The sequence below is a fragment of the Tursiops truncatus genome, chromosome 13 (genome assembly GCF_011762595.2).
Source record: "Tursiops truncatus isolate mTurTru1 chromosome 13, mTurTru1.mat.Y, whole genome shotgun sequence".
Classification (NCBI taxonomy): Eukaryota; Metazoa; Chordata; class Mammalia; order Artiodactyla; family Delphinidae; genus Tursiops; species Tursiops truncatus.
In genome coordinates this window covers 42,627,670-42,651,058 of record NC_047046.1, presented here as the reverse complement: position 1 = coordinate 42,651,058, position 23,389 = coordinate 42,627,670, and the positions used below count along the sequence as shown (strand labels likewise).

General features: G+C 40.9%; 1 protein-coding gene across 1 annotated transcript; it reads left to right on the top strand.

Annotated features, from left to right (window-relative positions):
- The first annotated feature begins 295 nt into the window (after positions 1-295).
- AQP4 (aquaporin 4) lies at positions 296-21,807 on the top strand. Its single transcript, XM_019930468.3, has 5 exons — positions 296-372; positions 11,593-12,007; positions 12,902-13,066; positions 13,348-13,428; positions 17,370-21,807. Exons 1-5 carry the CDS (start codon positions 299-301, stop codon positions 17,646-17,648), a joined length of 1,014 nt encoding a protein of 337 aa, XP_019786027.1. The 5' UTR covers positions 296-298; the 3' UTR covers positions 17,649-21,807.
- Positions 21,808-23,389: the final 1,582 nt, after the last annotated feature.

The window sequence follows — 23,389 nt, the reverse complement described above, 5'->3', positions numbered from 1 at the left end:
AGAGAATTGCAAAAACATAAAACAATGCTACTCTTCTCACTAATCTTTTTGCTTTGAAGAATATAAATATATTTCTTTTTCTTTGAAAATTCGATTTAGTTGACATATGCTGGGTTTATTATTGTTATTTTTAAGTAAATTAAAACAATTTTTAAATTCTCTGTTTCAGTTCCTCATACGGTAAGGGTCAATACCCACAGTTCACATAAACAAAATGTTCATTGGAGGGTTCAGTAATTTTTCAACTGTAAAGTCTGATCGACAAGATCGGATTAGAGAATGGTACTAGGAGGCAGAAATGGGTGGGATGCAGAACAGCACTGAAGGAATCCCTCCAAGACACTGCAGGGATACTTCTCCCATAGGAAACAGGTAAGGAGGAGAGCATTACCAGATGCAAGGCATTTTTAGGTTTGTTCAAGGGAATTCAAAGGATTTCCCATCTGAAGGCTTGTTTTCACTGTGATGCAAGGGTTGAGGTCATACCTGGAAAGAGAGGGGAAAGAGCAGGAAGGTGAGGAGTTCAAGGGACCCATGGAACAGCCCTGGGGCGCCAGAGAACACCTGGCCAGAGCATTAGGAGGGAAGACTGAGCGGTACAGGGCCCCAGGGTGGGTTTGCTCTGCTGAACCAGGGAAAACCCTGTGCTCAATACCCTGCCAAAGCCACTCCACAAGGGCAGTCACATACTACCAGCCAGCTGGATTCATGGTAGTTAGTTAATTTCTTATCAATTTAATATTACAACCATACAGAAATAGAACAGAATCTCAAAACGCTGTAGGCCCACCACCACCGTTTTAACAGTTATACTGTTTTGCCATAGGAAACGTAGACTGACTGTTTAAGCTAACTTATTTCTAGATACCTCAAAATGTCCTAAAATATTTGATTAGTTGCTTAGTTCACTCTTGACATTCTGATTTTATAAACACACAGTTTTTAAATTCTGCTTCCAATGTTGATTTTGAAATGTAACTCTAGAAGATTGGACAGTTGATAATCTTGCTGTCTTATTTTAGCTTTATACAGACAGCAGCAATTTTACTGGGGAAAAATTGTTAAATGGATTCATTTTTCACTTTCTCTTTTAAAAGGTATGATATGGCCTGTTGACTCAGTGTGTTACATAGTGAGGCTCTGATGCAACTAAAAAAATCAAAGCTCAGCTTTCTTGTAGAAGTGAACAAATTCCAAGGGTTAAAGTGAAATCTTCAGGACCCAAATTCTAGGACTGGATCATGTCCTCAACTATGTAATTTTTTATGCTATTCAGTGATTATATTTATTAGAACATTTAATGCAAAATTATAAAACAGGACAGTAATGACAAAAGAAATTAACAAAAAGTATAAATGATACATAAGACTATCACTACTATAAATTAGAAAACCACAAGTATATTTGAAGCACCTATGAGTGTTTGCAGAGCACTAGTCAATACAACACACGCTAATTACACAGATGTGAAGATCACTTATTTCACAAGTAGAACACCACTTCATGCATAATCTGGTGTAAATCATTTGGTCTCTGGTGCTCTAGGCACCAAGAGTCTTATTTTACTAGCAACTATTGAGCACCTGCCAAGATTCTGTACCGTGGATGCTACAGGAGTACAAGTAACTATGACATGGTCTGAGTCCTGAAAAAGCAAGTATTGTAAGATAACCATTGGCTGACAACCAGCCCCAAAGTTCAGAGCCTTTGACTGTGTAATTTTGACAGGTAACTAATCTTTAGGACTTCAGTCTCACTAACTATGAAGACACTTGTTCTCCTTTCACCAAAACTAAAGGTTCAGAGGATTACACAATATTCTGGGGCATTTGAGGAGCTATATACCCATGTTGGGCTGCAGGCGGGCCCAGCGATCGCAGCTGAGGTCAAGGTATTGAGAACATCACAAGTTCTGACACGAACAATCTCTGTCTCTGACGTCCCATGAGCCATATGGTACCACAATTTTTCTACTCAAAATGTTGTGCAGAATGAGAAGGGTAGTATGAAGTTTGCATATTTATTCTGTGAGGTCTTCAATGTGATCCGCTATTGAAGGGTATAATAATGTTGGTATTACCAGGACATTATAGAGCTCTTCCATCTACTCAACAAGCTCTCATTTTTTTTAATGGAATTATTAGCAATAACAGTGAAGAATTGTATTGCTCTTGAAAGTTTATAAAGTGATTTTTGTATGTCCCCTTGGGTGATTATAAAGACTTGTACACAGAAAAGTATCACAAGAAAACTATGAACTATACATTGAGTATGTCTGTAAAACTGTTTAGACCTTGTTACAATGCTCTGTTGTACTAATCCCTCTCAGATAGCAGTGGGAAGCATAGTTCATTATGTCAGTGTGTTCCTGGTTCACTAAACTGTTCTTTTAAAAGTCCCTCCAATTAGAAATGAAAATGTTATTTAAAAAAAATGTTGGGCTGGCCAGAAAGTGCCTTTGGTTTTTAAGTAAAAATAAAAGACACATTTTTCATTTTCACTAAGAACCTTATGGAACAATGTATTCACCCTTTTGTTCCACTACCTTCTGCCATTTTTCAGGCAGCTTTGTAATTCCATCTTTCCAAAACATTTTATCTTTTTGAGCAAAGAACTGTTCCAAGTGCCTTTTATAGTCTTCCAGGGAATGAGAGACAGATGATTCTGGACGAATAGGATTTCTGGGTGGCATTGAGGAGTAAGTTTACTTTGGAAATTATAAATTTGTAAAATTATCCATCCTCAATGGTATTATTTTTTCCAGCCGTACTCAGTGGCCTGAGTGGACATGTGGAGCCATGAATGTCGTTTATTATCTTCCCCAAAGAGCTAATGAGGAGATGACATAAAGGCAGTTTCTTTTTTTTTTTTTTTTTTTGCGGTACGCGGGCCTCTCACAGTTGTGGTCTCTCCTGTTGCGGAGCACAGGCTCCGGACGCGCAGGCTCAGCGGCTATGGCCACCAGGGAAGCCCAGTTTCTTATTTTTTAAATAAAATTTGCTGAGACATTTTGGATTAATCCATAAGACAGAGGTTTTTTTTTAAATGTTACTTCTGGGCTTCCCTGGTGGCGCAGTGGTTGAGGGTCCGCCTGCCGATGCAGGGGACGCGGGTTCGTGCCCCGATCCGGGAGGATCCCACATGCCGCGGAGCGGCTGTGCCCGTGAGCCATGGCTGCTGAGCCTGCGCGTCCGGAGCCTGTGCTCCGCAACGGGAGAGGCCACACAGTGAGAGGCCCGCGTACCGCAAAAAAAAAAAAAAAAAAAAAAAAGAATATTCAAGTATGGTGAAATCATCAGTGAGGTTTGACACTTCTAAGAGGTCCTGTGAATTTCTTCACGAGTAGATTTCTTCTGATTGTACACGAAAAGGAAATACAGAGGTTAAAGAGAAGGATGTATGATCATTTAGGAAAGAAGCAAGAGAAAGTTTAGTCTGAATTATGGGAAGGGTCATCTGAGAAAATTCTTAAAGAACTAGGCCGTTGAGAGTCTATCACTTTTTTTTTATGGTCACAGATTATGACCCTTTCTTCTCCTTTCTTAGAAAATGTTCATTTTCTAAGAAAAGGCAACATTTCTTTTAACTGCCTAGTTTTTCGGTCTACTCCTATCTACTCCCCCTTTTTACACACAGAATTTTAAGCATTTTGCTCTTTCCTTGAAACTGGGACTATTTTCCTTAGTCTATTAAAAACATAAGGATTCCAAACCTTTTTGTATAAGTGATAATAATTGCCAAAACGTTGATTTGGCTTTTAATATGTTCAAATTTAATTTAAATTTTGGAACAATGACTACTACAGACTACACTTTACAGATTATTGACCATTCCAAACATTTCAGTCCAACCCATTAGATCCCAAAGTCCTTTGCTTCCCAGAAAACAGATTTTTAACTGTGGATGTCTGAGCAGCCTTTAAAATGCCCAACCAAACTCTGAACTGTCATAGTAGCTGGGTAGGCGATAAGGGGTAAGAAAAGTATCCAGTCATCCAACCACATTTCTGCTCTTTTGTACAAGCTTCGGATGAAATACAGTCACTCAATACAGTCCTTCTGTTTCTCTTTCCCTCCCTCCTTTTCTCTCTGCCCATTGGCCTAGAGAGGGGAACCCTAAACCTTTTGGAACCCTGCCAGCAGGACCAAAAGAATCTCTTGACTATTTTCCCAGGGAATTCCTGCCTTAAATGTCAGCAGAGTACAACTTGCCAGCCAAAGCAGAATCCACCTGGACCTGAATCAAGAGAACTGCGCCTGCTATAACCAAACGGGAAAACCTGGCCCCATGGGGCAAGGGGACAGGGGCAGCAATAGAGTGAAAGGGTCCACGTCCATTACCAAGACCCATGTTTTGTCAGATTCACCTCACTGAGGAAAGGAAGCTAAGTCAAACTATTTTTGGTTCCTTGCTGGTTTTTGATTTTGATTTTTATTTTTCTCTTTCGGTGGTGAACCGTATCTCCAGCAACTGCTCTGAATTACTATAACAGTGAGGTAACCCCTCTTTGAAAAGGGAATAAATGTCCACGGAAGCCCTTTGTTGTGGTGCTGGGCGTTGCCTGCTGCTGCTTTTGCTGGGTTGTTTATCTGTTTGTTTTTAATGAACATAATGATATATAAGTGCTCTGGGGGAGAATTCATATCACTGAGATTCATGAAAAGCAAGATAAGATTTGTGAGATGCGACTGAGTCTGTCCCTGCCAGCCTAGAGACACTTCCTGTCTGGTCCTGAGGTACTGCTGGCATTTTTAGTGCGTTTGAATTAGTCTTCAATCTCCAAACACATGAAGGAATACTAAAAGTTCTGAGGGCCAGGATGGGAAAAGGGGTCTACAAATCCCACAGATATACATCAGCTCCCAAGGATAACAATGTGATATAGTAGATTAAAAATTAGGAGCAAAGTGCATCAATCACTAGTTTTTGCCGAGTACTGGTAATTTTCATTCACCCTTCTTTCATTTTTCTCATATGTTACTGACCTACAACTTCACAAAGCTCTTCAACTAAAAACTCACAAGCTTGCCTGACACACAAGATTGATTTTAAATCAATGTACCATGTCACTATCCTTTTCCTAAAGATCAGAGCACTATATAGTAAGAAAGTCAAGAAGATTTCATCAATAAATTGTTATTCCATCTTTAAATGAATTCAGGCCCTTGCAAGGTTACCAATGGGAAAAAAACAATTTAGATCCCGAATCTCATTTGGCTCTAGGCCTAGGCCAGTTCAAAAACAGGTCAACTTGGGCTTCCCTGGTGGCACAGTGGTTGAGAGTCCGCCTGCCGATGCAGGGGACACGGGTTCGTGCCCCGGTCCGGGAAGATCCCACACGCCGCGGAACGGCTGGGCCCGTGAGCCATGGCCGCTGAGCCTGCACGTCCGGAGCCTGTGCTCCGCAACGGGAGAGGCCACGACAGTGAGAGGCCCGCGTACCGCAAAAAAATAAAACCAAAAAAAACAGGTCAACTTAGAAGCTATCACTTATATTCGCCAGGGCTCCCTGCCTCATACTTTTTCTACCATCACAAGTGCATTATAGCTGATATCTTCCATTATCATATGCTGCATGCATTGTCACAGACAATCCTATTGGCAGTTTCTGTCCCTAGTTTAAAGAAAAGCCAGGGAAGTAGGTGGTTACTGCACAAGACTGAACGTGTCTCCGGAAGACCAATAAGACCATCTCAAATATAAAAAGGATAATAAGGAAGACCTAATAAGAAAAACTACCGCCAGTAGGTGAAGGGTTAATCCCTGGTCAGTTTTGAACCTCTCTGCCGAGAGTACTAATAAGTTTGAATTTGTGCCAGTTAGGGTGGCCCTTCGCTGGATGGGAACAGCCATCCCTTAGGAACTGGACTGGCAGTGATCAGCCAGCCAGAAGAAAGGGAAAGGGTCTGAGAAACTGTGGTAACCAAGTTCTGCTGGCCCTTTGCAAAATGGTGCCGGGAACTGCCAAGGCCATGGAGTGAATGCTAATGAGCTGAGCGCAACTTACAAAGCGTGGGCCTGAAAAATGTCCCCCCAGTGACCAGCAGCTGTAGGGAGTGCCACTTTTGTAGGTTCCTGTGGATAGGACCACAGGCCTCATTCTTGAGGACAGACCTAAGCCTTGCAACATTGTTCCTTGGGTTCAAAGACCTCGCAAACACTTCTGACTCAATGTCAAAATTTTCAGAATAAAAAAAATTGTTTTGCACCTTTACAAAAAATCTCATTCTAAAATCTGAATGGTAAACAGCTTTAAGAATCGACATGAAATATTTTGAGATATTTTAAGTGTTCTTTGTGGATTCCCAGAAATTCCTCCCTTCCCCTCTCACCAGAGTTTGTTGGGACTTTCAGGGAGCATATTTTTAAAAGCCTGAAACCCCTGATGGACAGCCATCAGTGTGCAGCCACATTCTTAAGGATGTAAATTCAATCTTTGTTATCTGAGAATGCTTGAAACAGGATTAAAGGGCTCCTCTGCAATTCTCACTCAAAATTGTAATTCCTCTTTCTCGTGAGCGCTTTTCAACCATTCCCAAGTCTCAAGGACCCAAAGGAGACAAGAAAACAAAAAACTGTAACTATGATGTGAAAACATAACCGTTTTCTTCTTCTCTCTCCTGTATTTCTTTCTTGCCACACCTCATTCTGAGTAAAACTCCTACGTGAAATGCGATGGTAGGTGGAGAGGCAGGGCAGGGAGAGGGAGGGTCCCGTAGGTAGATGTGAGTTATTATCACAGGTCTAGTTGTTGGATTGAGTGGTGGTTCACGGATGTTCATTATGTACCTTAAAAGTAATCAATTAATGAATGAATTAACCCCTGGTGGGGCAGTGGATGAGACTCCGTGGCGCTCCCAATGCAGGAGGCCCGGGGTCCGATCCCTGGTCAGGGAACTAGATCCCACATGCATACCGCAACTAAGAGTTCGCATGCCACAACTAAGGAGGCTGTGAGCCGCAACTAAGGCTCACACGTGCCACAACTAAGGAGCCCGCCTGCCACAACTAAGACCTGGTGCAACCAAATAAATTTTTTAAAGTAATTAATTACCTATTATAAAATAAAAGAGGGCCATACATGTATTAGTGATGACAGAGTGTCATACACCAAGGATTAGGATTATTCCAATTCTAGGTACCTGAGGTCCATTTAAAGAAAAAAAAGTGAATGAGATGGTGACACAGGCACTAATTCTTAGACCTTCCAGATATCAGACCTTCAGTCGAGGATGCCTTCATGGGCACACAGCTATGCACTTAGAAGGGTCCCACACTTTGTTTCATGTCCTGCTGTTGTGAACTTGAAATTCTTATAGTTCCTCAACAAGGAGTCTTGCATTCATTTGGCACTGGCTCCCACAAAAAATGTCGTCAGTCCTGTCCCAAGGTTTCTAGATATTAAATTTACCTAGAGTTCCCAATAATTTTGTGCCCACCCAGCCTCTATATATTTAAAATTTGCCACTTCTCACCCAACAATCGTTAAGATAACAGTCAGGTGAGACTCTACAGCAGCCTTATTTCCTGTTATCCAAATCAGTGCTGCACAGGCTACAAGAGACCTGCAGTTGTCTGCTGTGCTTCAAAAGCTGCTTCTCGCCGCATGGCACAGGGATATGGCTCGGTGCTCTGTGACCTCCTGGCGGGGTGGGATAGGGAGGGTGGGAGGGAGGGAGACGCAAGAGGGAAGAGAGATGGGAACATATGTATATGTATAACTGATTCACTTTGTTATAAAGCAGAAACTAACACACCATTGTAAAGCAATTAGACCCCAGTAAAGATGTTAAAAAAAAGCGGCTTCTCGGAACAAAAACTTCACATAGAACCCACTGGATATTTTGCCGCTCAAAAACAAATGCACCTCGGCCGAAATCTCAATTCATCTCAACTGCTGGATAAAGCAAATCCATGCTGTAGTAGCTGCCCAATTTCAACTATACATGTAACCAAAAAAAAAAGACAAATTGTCAGCAATTCTCTGTGGTGGGAGGAACTCAAATAAAGATTTAGGGAAATCCTCATTTTCAAGGGTCACCAGCTAAAGAAACATTAACGCGAGCCAGCGTTTCGTGTTCCTGAAATGCCCTGTGTCTATAGCGATCAGGTAGAAAAAGTCATTTCAAGTTCAAATATAACTTAGCCATTGCCACATGGTGCAGAATCTTTCCACCCCTAAGAATCCACAAGCCCAATCAGACAAGTGGCCGTAATCTGACTCCCAGTGCACTGGGAGCCCAGACGCAGGCAATGAGCGCTGCCCTCTAGCCAAAGGAGGCATGAGTGACAGACCCGCAGGCAGGCAGTGGGGGTAAGTCCTTCTTTGCCTTAAGGGAACAATGCTCTGACGAAAGATGAAACTCAGACTGACTCTTTCATTACAGATACGTGTACCTTCTCAGGCAGAATCTAGAAGGAAACTCTCGGGCAGGTGGGTGGTTCTTTCAGGGCTGGGTACCGGGCATATTCATAAGAGAGGAGAGGCAGAGAGAGGGCAGAAGAAAAGGGATGCTTTGGAGCAAAATCCTCCAGATACTGGAGACCTGTGAAAGCACAAGAAAATGACCCTATGGAGGTAAATCTATCTGTAGTATTTTTCATCAGAAAAATTACTCACCCATGGCCTCAGCTGTCCAGAAGTGGCTCAGGCTGGGCGTTCAGCTAGAAAGTAATGTGTCCGGCTCTGTACAACCCGGTCACATCAACAAATCCCCTTTGTTCTGGGGCGAAAGAAGCAAAACAAATGGTGATGATGCATTTCCAGGGAGTGTGAACAGGGAAGGGAACATTGACGATAGCTAATTAAGAGGGGCTGTGAGAGAGCTGGGGTGAGCGCATGTCAAGCCAGAGGTATGTATGTGCTGCCAGGGGACTTTGGGGTTCACAGCTGACTGAGGTTGGTCACTCTGCCCTGGAAAGAGATCAGCGTTTTGCACGTTTTCAAAGAAAGCTAAAGGCTTGCTTAAGGAGTCTACTTGTTTGGGGGTTTGGGGAGTTGGGTTTTTATTTCTCTGGCTGATAAAAGCTTGAAGTTGAAAGAGCAACTGGGCTTCTCAGATTAGGTCTCTGGAGAGGGAGGCAAGTGCACAGAGAATGCTCAGGGAAGGTGAGGGAGAGGGTGCAGCAGGAAGGCGTCTTGTACACGGGGCCTGCCTCTCCCAGATCCCTGTGCTGGGAATGGGACCTGCCGCATCCTGCCCACCTGGCTGCCTTAGCTTCCTGCCTTGTCCTCTTCCTTTTTCCCACTAAATCCGGCCACAGAGGACCATCGCCTGACATAGCATCTTGCCCTTTGCCATCTCGGCTACAGCCGTGGGCCACTGGTGAGTTCAGAAGCCAGGCTTTTTCAATTTGTGAGTTTCTCCCCCTTTGGGATACTTGTCATTTCTCCCCCAGGGCACCTTGGCTGCCCTGCTCCAAGTGCTGTTTTTGTCCCTTTTTTTTTTTAATCTTTATTGGAGTATAATTGCTTTACAATGGTGTGTTAGTTTCTGCTTTATAACAAAGTGCATCAGTTATACATATACATATGTTCCCATATCTCTTCCCTCTTGCATCTCCCTCCCTCCCACCCTCCCTATCTTGTCTCTTTATTTTCTCTTCCTCTAGGGAGTGTGATGTCACTGTCCTCCCAGCTGGGGTTTTTCGTAATTACATGATTCACTTAGAGGAGTTCACTGGGGCAAGGGACCGCTGGCGACAGGGCTGGCTGGTCCCCTTCTGGAGCCACCTAGGCTTGGGCAGAAAATGGGTTTTTCTTTCCAACTCTGAAGCAAATCCCCACGTCAGACCAGGGGCTGAGCCGAGATCCTAAAGGTCAGGGCGGCATTCCTCTGGTCTTTGTTGGTACAGCATGTCTCCACTGCCCAACCAGCCGGACCCGGGCTCCTGGGGACTGTAAGTGACTGGGGGTGGGGTGGGGGTGGGGGTAGTGCGGAGAAGGGCCCGTGCTCCGTAGCCCGTCAGAGGGAAAGCTGCAATAATTCTAATCTGTTAAAATACCTGGCTTTCTTGTCTAACCCTTTTCACAGTCCCCTGGGATGAGAGTCTCCGCTAAATGTTCTCCACGCTTCTCCCCTCCCGCACTATCACAGACGAAGGATAAGGGCAAATGTCTTGAATAATGGGGTAACTGGGCCCACTGCCTCCCAAGGGGAATCCTAGCCATTTCTTGCCATTAATATCCTCAACCCCCACCCCTTATCAGCTCTAAAGATCCAAAGACATTAAGAGGAAGAAAGGGTCTTCCATCCCAAAGGCTGCCTCGCTGCCCTACCCATCCTCCCCCCTCCCCCCAGCCCACAGGCGCGCAAGCTCTCCCCCGCCCCACGCCCCCTCCCCGCCCCAGGAAGAGGCACCAGCAGAATTTAGAGAAGGCCGTCAGGAAGACACTAGAGAAAAACTGCTCTCCGGAGCCTCCTGCTTTGAGGACCATGGTCTCCCTGGCCCCACTCTCCTTGCCCACCTGCCTGCCGCAGCTCTGCCCAAGTCGCTGTCCCCCGCACTTGGCGGGCAGGGTGCCTGGGGCGCCGCTGGTACACACTGGCCTCCAGGATCCCCTTTGGGAGGTTTTATCTGAGAGGTAAACTTCAAGGGGTGGAGAGACAGGCCCAAGAGGGGATGGTCCCTCAACCCTGCAAAAGTGCGCAGAGGCCAGGTTGCACTTTCCCGGGTGAGGTGCCTGCGCCTGGTACCCAGCGGGCGGGGCCGCTGCGTCTGTGCACTGGCGCTGCCTGGAGCCCGCCCCGCCCAGGTGGCCGGTCCCCGCCCTCGGACAGGCGCTCCGGCTCCCCTGGGGCCTGCGGTTGAAACGGCTCTGAGCCGCCTCCGGACCTGGGCGGGCTCCCGGACTCCTCCCGCTGGCCGGGGAGAGCATGGCAGCGTCCCCTTCCCAGTCCCGGGTCCCAGCTCCGGCCCTGCAGACACCACGAGTGGCCCTCCCACCAAACAAGATTCACCTTCTCCAAAGACAACCTTCCAGCCTTCCAGCCCTCCTGGCTTCCTAGCAGGACTCGCCTTCATCCAGAGTCTCCAATGGGGGAGAGGAGGGACAGTCAGCTCTACAAATCCATTTCCAGAATGCCATTTGAACCATAAAGGACAGAACTGGAAAAGACCTCCCTTTTTTATGGCTGTAGGTTCCAAATAGGAATGACATGTAAAAAGTACCTTGAAACGTAAAAACTTGCTCTGAGGGAATTGACTACAAGGTAAATATACTTTATTCTTAATTCTTTAAGGAACTTGATTTAGACATTTTCTTTTCTAGGGACAATTCAGATAATTTTCCAGTGAAACTGGATGATCTTTGGATATTAGCTCAAAGGAGATTAGAATAACAATCTCAATAGAATAACATAACAATAGTTACTGTTAGAATAACCATAACAGTAATTACTTAATTATCTCCTTAAGAGATAATTAAGTAATTAAGGAGATTTTTCCAGAAGCATTCTTTCTCTGTATGCAAATAACTTTTGGCTGGGTGGCCTCCCTACTGCGGGGCAAGACTGCTGGCCTGGACATCCTCACCTAAAGGCATAAACCTTGGACTGGTAGCTTCTGATGCCGATTTGTTTTTCCTTTCAGTAAGTGTGGACCTTTGTGTAGAAGAGAGAGTATCATGGTGGCCTTCAAAGGGGTCTGGACTCAAGCTTTCTGGAAGGCAGTCACAGCGGAATTTCTGGCTATGCTTATTTTTGTCCTGCTCAGCCTGGGATCCACCATCAACTGGGGTGGAGCAGAAAAGCCCTTACCGGTCGACATGGTTCTCATCTCCCTCTGCTTTGGACTCAGCATTGCAACTATGGTCCAGTGCTTTGGCCACATCAGCGGTGGCCACATCAACCCCGCCGTGACGGTGGCCATGGTGTGCACGAGGAAGATTAGCATTGCCAAGTCTGTCTTCTACATCGCAGCCCAGTGCCTGGGTGCTATCATCGGAGCCGGGATTCTCTATCTGGTCACGCCTCCCAGTGTGGTGGGAGGCCTGGGAGTCACAACGGTACCATCTTTAGCTCTTGTTTTCACACTCGGACTCTAGGCTTCTTATAGACTACTAAGTGACAACTGGTGGCTTAAGAGACCTTCCTAAAACTGCTAATTTATTCCCAGGGAACGTCTGATGACTCTTGATAGGGGTGAAAACTGATTCCAGCCACGCTGACTACATCATATGAAATCATTATGTGCTATTGAGTAACTTGAATAGCACTAAATCTGGGTAGCACAAAAATTGTGTTGGTTTTTTTCCTCTCTCTCTCTCTCTCCCAGTGACTATATTGACTATATATTTAACTTAAGGCATTTTTGTTACAATTATTCGTTGGTTCATTAGCAAAAGGAACAATTTTGTTTCTTGTCATGTGCCTGAGGTTTAAAGTGATCTGCATCGAGGGTCACACTTAAAAAAATAAATTGGCGTTTGATCCTAGTTTTGTTCTTAGCTGATTAGGAATATCCTTTGTTAGGTCAGCACCAGGGTTGATGAAAAAACCACACACGGTTTAAATTTTAATTGAAATATATATTAATTAATTTAAACCTAATTAATGGATTTAATCATTGCCTTATAAAATTACAAAACTTAAGAAACTCTTTTATAAGTTAAGTGCAGCAGTGGCATATTTCGCTTCCTTTGTAGAAAAGGACATTCAGCACAAACTCCCCCTTGGTCATTGTAAGAGTAATTAATTATCTGTGATGGCCCCAAATGAATAGAAATTTATTTCCTCTTTTTTGAGGGGGCGGGGGTGCAAGTGTCTCAACTAGGGGTGGGATAGAAGACTCAAACCAATCATCAGTTTTTGCAGGGATAAAATGTGCCTTTCACAATGATATGTTATCATAGAAAATGTTCCCTTGCCTTAATTCAGATGGAGCGTTTTTCTCTCTCCAGGTTCATGGAAATCTTAGCGCTGGTCATGGTCTCCTGGTGGAGTTAATAATCACATTTCAGTTGGTGTTTACTATTTTTGCCAGCTGTGATTCCAAACGGACTGATGTCACTGGTTCCATAGCTTTAGCAATTGGATTCTCTGTTGCAATTGGACATTTATTTGCAGTAAGTTTCCAAGCCCATTTAAGTAATTGATCCATGTTGTTTATCCTCACCCTAGAGCTGGATGAAGATGTTATGTTTCACAGCTGTAGTTCTTTAGTATCCAGTTACGTCTGTCCATTCTAGGTGATTTTTTTGCTAACTTTGTGATGAGAACATTGATATGGCTGCTAACATCTGGACATCTCTAACTGACTTGGCAAATGGTAGCACATTGCAATGAAGTCTACCTGTGAATAGCCCTGTTTCAGCAATGCCTGAAGTTGTATTCTTTTTCCCTATAGATCAATTACACTGGTGCCAGCATGAACCCCGCCCGATCCTTTGGACCTGCAGTTATCATGGGAAATTGGGAAAACCACTGGGTAACCACCATGTTCATTGTGCCTGTTTTCCTACAGTTGAGGACAATTACCCAGAGAGCTCTTTTTTTCCCATTATTTTGCTCACTAGTTTCCCTTCCTCCCAACTCTGAACCCCTAATTTATTACATCTTTCATAAAGACTAGGGAGAGACTAGGACAGATCTGCTACAAAACATCTCATATCAGTTCTGGACCTTCAGTGACAGTCTTTTTTTTTTTTTTTAAAGCACTGCTCTGGGCACTGTATCTGACAGACTTCAGCAGAATATATTGAACATGGAGGTTGCCTATATGGAACAAGTTAAAATCAGGGTGGTGAAATGAATATGGTGTTTAAATAGTTGAAAGTAAATCCTTCCCAGCAATAACGAAAAATATGCTTGCAAAAAAAAAAAATAAGAAGAAGAGGAGAAAGAGAAATGCTTAAAAGTATAGCCCATTGCAAAAATATTTACCTTTTTTGTTTACAAAAGCATGAACCCAGTTAATAGTATGGGAGTGGGAAGCATTTTGAACTGCAGATGGTGAGAAATAATTAGTGCAAATATTTATGCTATTATCACCATAACCATAACTGGAAAAAGAAAGGACTTTCAGAAAAGACACACTTCTCAGCCCCATGCCTACCCTACTTATTAATGTGGGGACAGTGCTTCCAGAGAGCAGTGGTATCCATTGTTAAATACCACAGTCAATTTCTTTTCAATTGTTTCTTACCAAAAAGAAATTTCAATCCGTTAAATGAATAATGTGGCAGTTTTGAAGACCTCTTACACACTAATTTACAATAACCAATAAAAATAGGTGTATGTCAGCCAGCTTCAAATGGAGCTAACTTTTATTTTCATGTATATATGCCGTGAATGCTCTTTTACATCTTTTATTTTTAAGTCATGAATGTAAGAATATGTCACTTATGTTTTTAATGTTCTTATTGTACTGTAGTAGATTTACAATGTTGTGTTAGTTTCAGGTGTACAGCAAAGTGATTCAGTTATACATACTCAGATTCTTTTCCACTGTAGGTGTCGCTTATGTTTTAATCTCACGCATACGGTGGTTATTGACACAGTCACACGCACTCAACCTTGATGTACGTTGCAAATGAGAAGAAATTGCCCCACTGCTATATGCATTCACTTCTAAGAAAAGTGTACCTATCTATCCCATTAAAGTAATCTATCCCATTAAATAACAGCATGAGTGTCAGTGATCAAAAGCAAGGTTTTGGACCCAGACATGAAAAACTTAGTCAACAATACCACCCATGAGATTGGTTACTTTGACACTGATATTTCCATGTATGTCTCTAAAGATTTGCCACATTAATGGGAATACAAATTTGTAACGGGCAGTATATAGATCTTATGATAAAAGTACAACTTTTAGGTCATCTTATTCAAACAATTTTTGTAAATAAAATTTAGAAAAATGACAACTTTTAATCCATGAGGACTTTAATATGTGAATGAAAATATATGTTTTTATTAATTACTTGAGTTGTGGTACACTAGTTAAAATTTAAGTAGCAAGAAAATCCTTAGCTGTTGATTGAATCCAAGGTTTCCCGTTGTTGCTATTTTATAACAAACTTAATCCTACAGAAAATGAATGTCCATTTTGTAGCAAAGCTTGTGTGAAATTAACAACTAATTTTAAGTATGTCTGTAGATAGATGGATAGACAATAAATAACAAGATATTAATGATGAATTTTGTGTGTAGTGTAATAACATTTTTTAGTCTTCTTTTCTGGATTTTCTATATTTTTAGCAGTAGAACTTCTTTACCTTTATGAAGTTTAAAAGTTACTTTAAAGGGCATTATGAGTTTGGGAATAGCAACTTGAAACTGAGATTTGTTTATTTTTGAGAGCATGTGGCTAGACATCTTCTTCGTAGGTGTTTTGGGGGAAGTGTCATAATGATTTAGCAGTCCCTTTTCTCCCTTGCGGGATTTGTAGCTTGTGGAATAGAACATATCAAATGAGATCTTACCAAAGGAACAAAGCGCAAAGACATTTTGAGGAGGGTTCTCATTTCTCCTTTGAAAGGGCATAGAGAAGGTAAACTCTGACATGGTTTCTTTCATGTTCAAGATAAGGAACTTGAACATAAGGTTCTTGCAGCCACTTTGTCAACAATTTCCCTGTACAGTATATGTGTTCAATTTCAGCTTAAAGTTTGAATTTCTTCTTTAGATTTTGCAATGAGGTTGCTAAGTGAGCTTCATTTCCAGAGAGTGTTTTAAGCCAGAAGGATTCATCAGATTTTTTTCAAATGGGAGAAGTGTAGTATCGTAGAAAACAGTATAATGGTTCAAAAGAGAGGTCTGAAACCAGACAGACCTGAAATCCCAGCTCAATCACTTGCTAAGCATGAAGTCTTAAGCAAGCTTCTCACCCTCTCTGCGTGTCCATTTTCTTACCCATAAAATGGGATAATAATAATATCTATCTCAAAGGTCATCATTAGAATTAAATGAGTTAATACAAGAAAAGCACTGAGTGTAGCCAGCTGAGAAAGAGTGCTCAATAAACAGGGTTTCTGTTGCTCAAGTCTATCTGTTGAATGAATGTCTAATATTCTACAGCCTACGTGTGCTCTAAAGCAAGTGTTGAAGTTTATCCAAACTCAAAACTTGTTTTATTCTAGACACATAACTAATATGATAGAAACTTCCAGTTATTGAAATAAATTCCTATGGAATGGCTAATCCTCAACTAACCATTATCCATAAATGCAGTACAGATTTTTCCACCAAGTCATCAGTGCAAGAACCATGAGGATGAAAACACTCTGCAAGAAGATTAATGGGCAAACCATGAGGTTTTCTCTTAAATCAAATCACCAAACTTGAGAGAGAAAATCATGCAACATGAGGAAAGTGACTTATAGCCAGCCTATTCCCATACATCTTTAAATTGTCTAGGAAACAATGGAATGGAGCAAGTTACAATGCAATTGGAACTATGAAGTACTTTACAAGTATTATTTCAATTTAATCCTGACAACCCATGAGGTATGTATTATTATTATCCCTGTTTTGCAGATGAGGAAATTAAGGTTTAGGAAGTTATGTAACAGATTCAAGCAGTAACAAGATTGCTAAGTGGTCGAGCTCATATTCCATTTATCATGCTGTACTGAATAATTAAAGCCCCAAGTGATACAATCTGTACTATGGTTGTGATTATGCAAAAGACCAATGTAAGATGGCAATATTAAGAAAAAAGGTACTCTCCAGAAAATTTTTCCTCTATTTCAGCTGAAGAAGTCGTACCCCCAAAGAGGACCTATCTTTACTGTAAGGATTATCAGAAAATGGAAAGAACATAATTAATGAAAGCAGGAAAAGAGAAGAGGAAACAGTCTTTTCTTATTTTCTGTTCAAATGTTATTTAGCAATATATGGATCTCTGATGTAGATTTAATGTATTCTCTTATTTTCTTTCCAATTCTCTCTCTCCTTTTTTTTAATGCATGACTCATTTGCTCTCTCTCTTTTTTAAAAAATAACCACTTATGTCTTTTTTTTTTTTTTTTTTTTTTTGGCTGTGTTGTGTCTTCATTGCTGCGCACGGGCTTTTCTCTTGTTGCGGCGAATGGGGCTACTCTTTGTTGCAGTGCAGTGGCTTCTCTTGTTGCCGAGCATGGGCTCTAGGCACGTGGGCTTCAGTCGTTGTGGCTCGTGGGCTCTAGAGCTCAGGCTCAGTAGTTGTGGCACACGGGTTTAGTTGCTCTGTGGCATGTGGGATCTTCCCGGACCAGGGCTTGAACCCATGTCCCCTGCATTGGCAGGCAGATTCTTAACCACTGTGCCACCAGGGAAGCCCCACATTTGCTCTCTTAATTTAAACCACCTAAGTTCTATATCCGTGCCTTGTTTGAAGGAATAGTTTTACTCTACTTACACTCTATAACTCTTCCATCTTTCCCCCAGATATATTGGGCTGGACCAATAATAGGAGCTGTCCTTGCTGGTGGCCTTTATGAGTATGTCTTCTGTCCAGATGTTGAACTCAAACGTCGTTTTAAAGAAGCCTTCAACAAAGCTGCCCAGCAAACAAAAGGGAGCTACATGGAGGTGGAGGACAACAGGAGCCAGGTAGAGACCGACGACTTGATTCTAAAACCTGGAGTGGTGCATGTGATCGACATTGACCGGGGTGAGGAAAAGAAGGGGAAAGACCCATCCGGAGAGGTGCTATCTTCAGTATGACTAGAAGATAGCACTGAAAGCAGACAAGAGCCCTTAGAACTGTCCTCAGATTTTCTTCCGCCCATTAAGGAAACAGATTTGTTATAAATTAGACATGTGCAGTTTGTTGTTTCATGTCATATTACTCAGTCTAGACAGTAAATATTTCATTATTTACCAAGGAGGAATGAAAGAAACCTATCATGAATTTCAAATCTAAAAAAAAAAAATCTTTTTGAAGTATCCCCAAAGCCAATGTGTATCTAGTTTATCTATTTGCTATTCATTAATAATCAATTTAAAATGTGTATCAAGATTTTGTTAAGGCTTGCCTGACAACTTACAGGCATACCTATCAGCTTACTCCTCCTCTCCCACGAAACCAGTATTGTCAATCCTCATTTGAATATTTATTCTGTTAAATCAAGTTAATCAATGGCAAAATACAGAGTATGTCATAGAGTCATGCACATTCAAGAGAGCAAATACAACAAGCTCTTTTATAACCAGCTCCCCTAGGTTCAACTACCTCGGCAAAAGAATATTAACAAGAGTCATTGCTAGTGAATTGTTTTCATTTATATTTCAAATATCCAACTTTCAACCCAAACTCCAATTCATAATATTCCTTCCTCCTCCTCACTGCCCAAGGTAATATGGAACTAAAGCCCAGAAATTCAAAGCATGTTCAGAAATCCTATATGTGTTCCACCTAATAAAACCTCCACATCATAAGGCACCTACTGAGATTCAGGACATACAGACTTGTAAGATCTTATGGGGGTGGGTGGAAATTTACCATCGTACAAAAATCATAAGGAAAAAGAAAATCTGCATGCTGGTTTCAAATAGTTGATCTGTTTTCAGTGCACATCCTCAAATACACCACATGAGGTTAACAATCTAAGCTTTTAACTACTTAACCATTTTGCTTTTTTTTTTAATTTATTGGCAAAACTGGGGGTTTTGTTTGTTTGTAATTTTGGTTAACTATATTTAAACATTAGCTGAGACATATTTTTGATAGTAAGAACATAACTAGTTGAGTCCTGACTTTTTGTTAATTATTAAGCTCTGCTCGTTCTAGAAGGTGTAAACTAGTCCTGCCAGTCCCAATCACTGATACTCTCCCACTTTTCAAGACATTTGTTGATAATCTTCATTGTGCGCATCAATATTTTAATGAATTAAAATGCATGAGAGACAAGGAACAACATGACCACGAAATAAAAGGGCGGGGACATCAAAACGCTCTGTATTCAAAGCTGACTAGATGACCAATCTTTCCTTTGTAGAGATACTATAGGTTTTTTTAAGCATTTTCATTACTGACTCATTTATTTTTCAAAATAACTTGTTCTTTCCCATACTGCTTTGCCTTATGTCAGTAAAATGGTCTCTGGAAACCCCAGTTTCTATTATCTTAACTGTCTAGTCTAGCCTTTATCTTAAAGAGCTGAAAAAGTCCATTTCACTGAACAAAAGCTAACAGTAAAGCAAAAATCTATCACTGCAAAGAGTGGCTTGAATAGCTGATAATCAAGGGCTGTCTTCTCCTACTCACAGTTCCAACTGTGTGCCACTTTTTGGTGTTAATGGCAGCTGTGTGTGTGTGGCAGTGAGATAAAGGACCACTATTAAATCTGATTCTCTTCGGTGCTAAGAAAGTAATGAACGAGGTTCCCAGAGAGACACCACACCAGTGGAGTCCCTGGGAGTCCCCCTGACATCTTTTTGGCAGGTGCCTAAATCCCAGGCCTCTTTGGTGGCTGGCCACACCCTCCACCACTGAGGCACATTGCTTCCTGTTTGGGGCACCATCTATAGGAACTAGGGTGTATTTCTAACGATGGATCTTTTCAAATGTTTGCACAATATACCCTTAAAGGCTTAAAACTGGGGGTGGTTCAGCTCAAAAGATAATGCTATCAACCATCAGCAAACATGTCAGTTCAAAAATAAGTTAGCAAGGAAAAAAATGAAACATTTTCCAAATATGCTTACAATTTACTAGTTTATGATCATTTTTATTCAGCCATATGGTTTACTTCTAATACCCTCACTTTTATACTCACTTCAGTTAGAGCATTCAATAAGTTAGTGCTGGGAAAAAAAAAAAAAAAACCCTCATGAATGATGTTTTTGCCATTTGTTTTCCAGCAGCGAGCAGAGTGCCTGACACATAGTAGGTATTCAAAGCAAGTGTGTTAGTTAAGGAAAAAAAAAATATATATATATATACATTTCATTTGTGATTTAAGGATATAAAAAATTTTCTTTTAATCTTTATTTTGCTCCATATTTAATAAGAGTATGAGTTCAAGGACTACTAAGGAAGGCCATAGAAATGTAAAATCCATAAAGTATATTTTTACATCCTACTATTTTAGGGGCATGCAGACAATGAAAGCTTTTGCACTTTGCTTTCCCTGCGTATGTTTCACTCAAGGCTCTACCAGTAAAAAGTAACGAAATTGTACCTTTCTAATGGCATCTATGCAGCAGGGGTCTTTTGCCTTGTGGATGGCGTCAAATTATCCAAGTGTGTTAGGAGACTGGGGCTTTTTCCTTTAATCCCTTCTTATTAATGAAGTGCAACGCGCTGCTCCCAGGAGAGTACTGCTGACAGATATACAGAAAAGAGATCAGAGAGAAAAAACTGGAAGGACATAAATGAATTATACCCAGCCAGGAAACAATGCCAGCCGTCTCTTCCCTAAGGAAAAGTACAACAAGCATCCCCCAAATTGTAAGGTGGTCCCTACACTGCAAATGTGTATAGTTTGTCAAAAGAGTACAAAGGGTAAACGCCATTTTTAAGTTTGCAGGGCTTCCTTTAAAATTGGGAGCCCAGAATTTGAATGTATGTTTTCATGATAGAAGAGGACATTTTCTTCAAAGAGTCCTCAACTTTCACACTGGAAGGAAGTATTTTCTGGTATCTAAATAGTTGCTTAAATGTAAGATTCTTACACTTTGTCTCTGCCACTTGATGTTTTCATAAATTCTTATACTTTCTATCGTCTGACCCTTTTCCTAATGCAGTTGGTAGGTGCTGGCTTAAACTGTGGTTCAGTCTTGAAGGTTTTACAAGATGAGAAATATGTCGCTAACATGTATGATGGAATTAAGCTGTCTAATTATTAGAGGTCTGATTCCAAACGGCACAGAATATTCTTCTTAGGTCGTGAAACCAAGCAACTCACTTACCGGTTTAAACTCCATAATGAACCAGGAAATTCCAAAATAGAATAGCAAATTCAAATGCTAGAATCAATCCCAGTGATCTGTTGTAGCCTGTTGACACTGTTCCCGCATGTTGTGAACATTTGAAAAAGAAATTGCCTTTGTGACAGCTGAGGATGACAGTGCAAGCCCAGCAGACAAACTTATCAGACAAAAGAAAGCCAATGTAAATTCTCGTCATAAGCATTACAGAATATGCAAACAGAATATTTTATACCTGAAAGTAATATTGTCTTTCCTAATATGTTTATGGCATCAAAATTATTAGAAAGATGTATTTACTATCTGGAAAGTGTAACATAACAAAACTCACTCTCTTTACCCCAAATCATGTACATTGCATTGGTGTTGTAATACTTTACAGATCACCCCGAAATAGCAGTAACTTTTGAAACCCTCTCTAAAGTACATGGAAGACATTTAATTCAGGGCTTAAAAACTGTGGCCACTCACTTTGGCAAATGACAATAACCTATGAAAATAGATATCAAATAAATGCTATACAACCTGTACAGTAAACATTAAACTTAAGAACAATTATAGTGTTACCTATGCATGTTAAAATCCAAGAGCTAAAAAATACACTGAATTTATATAACCCATCAGAATGTATTTCTAGATTCTCTTCAGGATTAATTAAATAAACATGCAATTATGAAACTATATAAACAATTATTTATCACTTTTATGACCCAAATCACAATAAAATTGTAATTCATGATAAACTAGTGAGAATAAACTGAACATATGGTCATATTCACCATTCTTTATTAACTGAAATGTTATTCCAACGTTAGAGCTAATGTTAAGGAGATTGAAACTGTAATGTTTAATATTTGGGATAATCTATTAAAGTCTTAGCATTGTGGTTGATTTCCGTGAATTATGTTGTATCTCATATTACTAAGCTTGTGCAAATAAACTGTTTAATGTTTTAAAATGTGTTTGATGATTTTGAAAATTCATCCAGAGCTTTTGCACGTCCCATCCTAGAAGCATCATTTAGAAGGACCAGAGGTTTAGATATTCGAGTACAATCAACACCAAAGGAAATGGTGGTGGAATCCATATACTAAAACAAGTTTTGAGAGCCTGCAGAGTACACAGTGTGGTAGATCGTCATATCGACAGTGAAAATTGTGTATTCGTGGGCTTAATTCTAAATGTTCACATCTATGCAAAATAGACCATTGAATATCGACTGTCATTGTAGAGTCAAAAAGTGAAGACTGAAACAACTGTGACTCAAATGAGGCTGGTGTTACTAAATAGATGATCCATCCTTAGGGCCTTTGGCAAATTCTGCCTACCCAGATGGATAATGTAGGTTCAATGAGCACTGGTTTACTCCCTTGGGCTCTCGGTTTGAACCTCTCAATTTTGAGAGGTTATAGCCCCACAGGGAAGGATTGAGGACAATCGTTTATGTACCATGCAACCCATTGGAAGAGTGGAGAACGCTGCCTTAGGAGCCAGGTGGATGTGTACGTCTCTTATCACCTTTGTCACATTGTAGTGAAATCATTTGTGTAGGTTTCTGTCTCCCCCTAGTAGGTTTAAAACTCCTTAAGGGCTAAGACTGTGTCTTATTTATTCTGTATCCTCCACCCTCGGCACTGAGAACTAGGCTTGACATTTCTCTCAATAAATGCTTGGTGCATAAATGAATAAACAACTTATGGAATATCTCACAATCATTAGGAAATACCACAAAGCAATATACCTTAATCAAGTTGGTTTTTACTGTATAGGTGTGTGCAAAATATTTGAATGCGTGTAGTTCCAGTTAGGAGCCCAAAATTAGCTCAAGCACTAAAGAAAATAAAAGGGGAAATGCACAGAAAGAATGAAACACAAATTGGCTTTCTAAAATTTATACCTAACGTGTAAGCAACAAGACACGTTTTCATTGCTATATTTATACGATGGCCAGATGTTAGATGAAATTTAGCTCAATAACTATTTCAGCAGGATAAGTATTTTAACAAGCATGGGAAGCTAGTGAATAAATGTCAGCCTGATTTTATAGTTATCCTGCTGGAAAATGTCCAAAACAATATGTCACCTGAATTAAATCTTACTACTTTCTAGTTTTTTTCTAGCTTTTCCTTGGGTTTAAGGAAGACATAAAATACCCTAAAACGGCCAGGTTGAGTTCTGCTACCTCCACATATTCAGAAGTCTCTGAGAAACCATGACCATGATGTTCGCAACCTTTGTGCATAGCACAATGACAGCACGTAGCTAGTGCTCAATAAATGCAAGATGGTTGGGTGGATGGATGATGGATGGATGGATGGATGGAAGAAACTCTCCAGTCTGGAAGAAATAAGTTAATCTGTGAACAGATGGAGATCATAGCCTGTATTCCTTCTTCCCTTATAAAAGTATTGGCCAAGGGTCAGAATGCTAGAGGAGGAATGTGTAGATTAGAATAATTACCAATTATGAGTATATATGGGGTTTTAGAATTTATAAATATTAGTCTTAATCAGTTAATTTTCAAAGCTCATTGT

What these genes read in the sequence shown, in the direction of transcription:
- AQP4 (XM_019930468.3), top strand. Translation starts at nt 299, where the DNA reads ATGGGTGGGATGCAGAACAGCACTGAAGGAATCCCTCCAAGACACTGC. An exon ending in ACTTCTCCCATAGGAAACAG is followed by an intron (nt 373 to 11,592) that starts GTAAGGAGGAGA and finishes TTTTCCTTTCAG; the next exon opens with TAAGTGTGGACCTTTGTGTA. An exon ending in CAATTGGACATTTATTTGCA is followed by an intron (nt 13,067 to 13,347) that starts GTAAGTTTCCAA and finishes TTTTCCCTATAG; the next exon opens with ATCAATTACACTGGTGCCAG.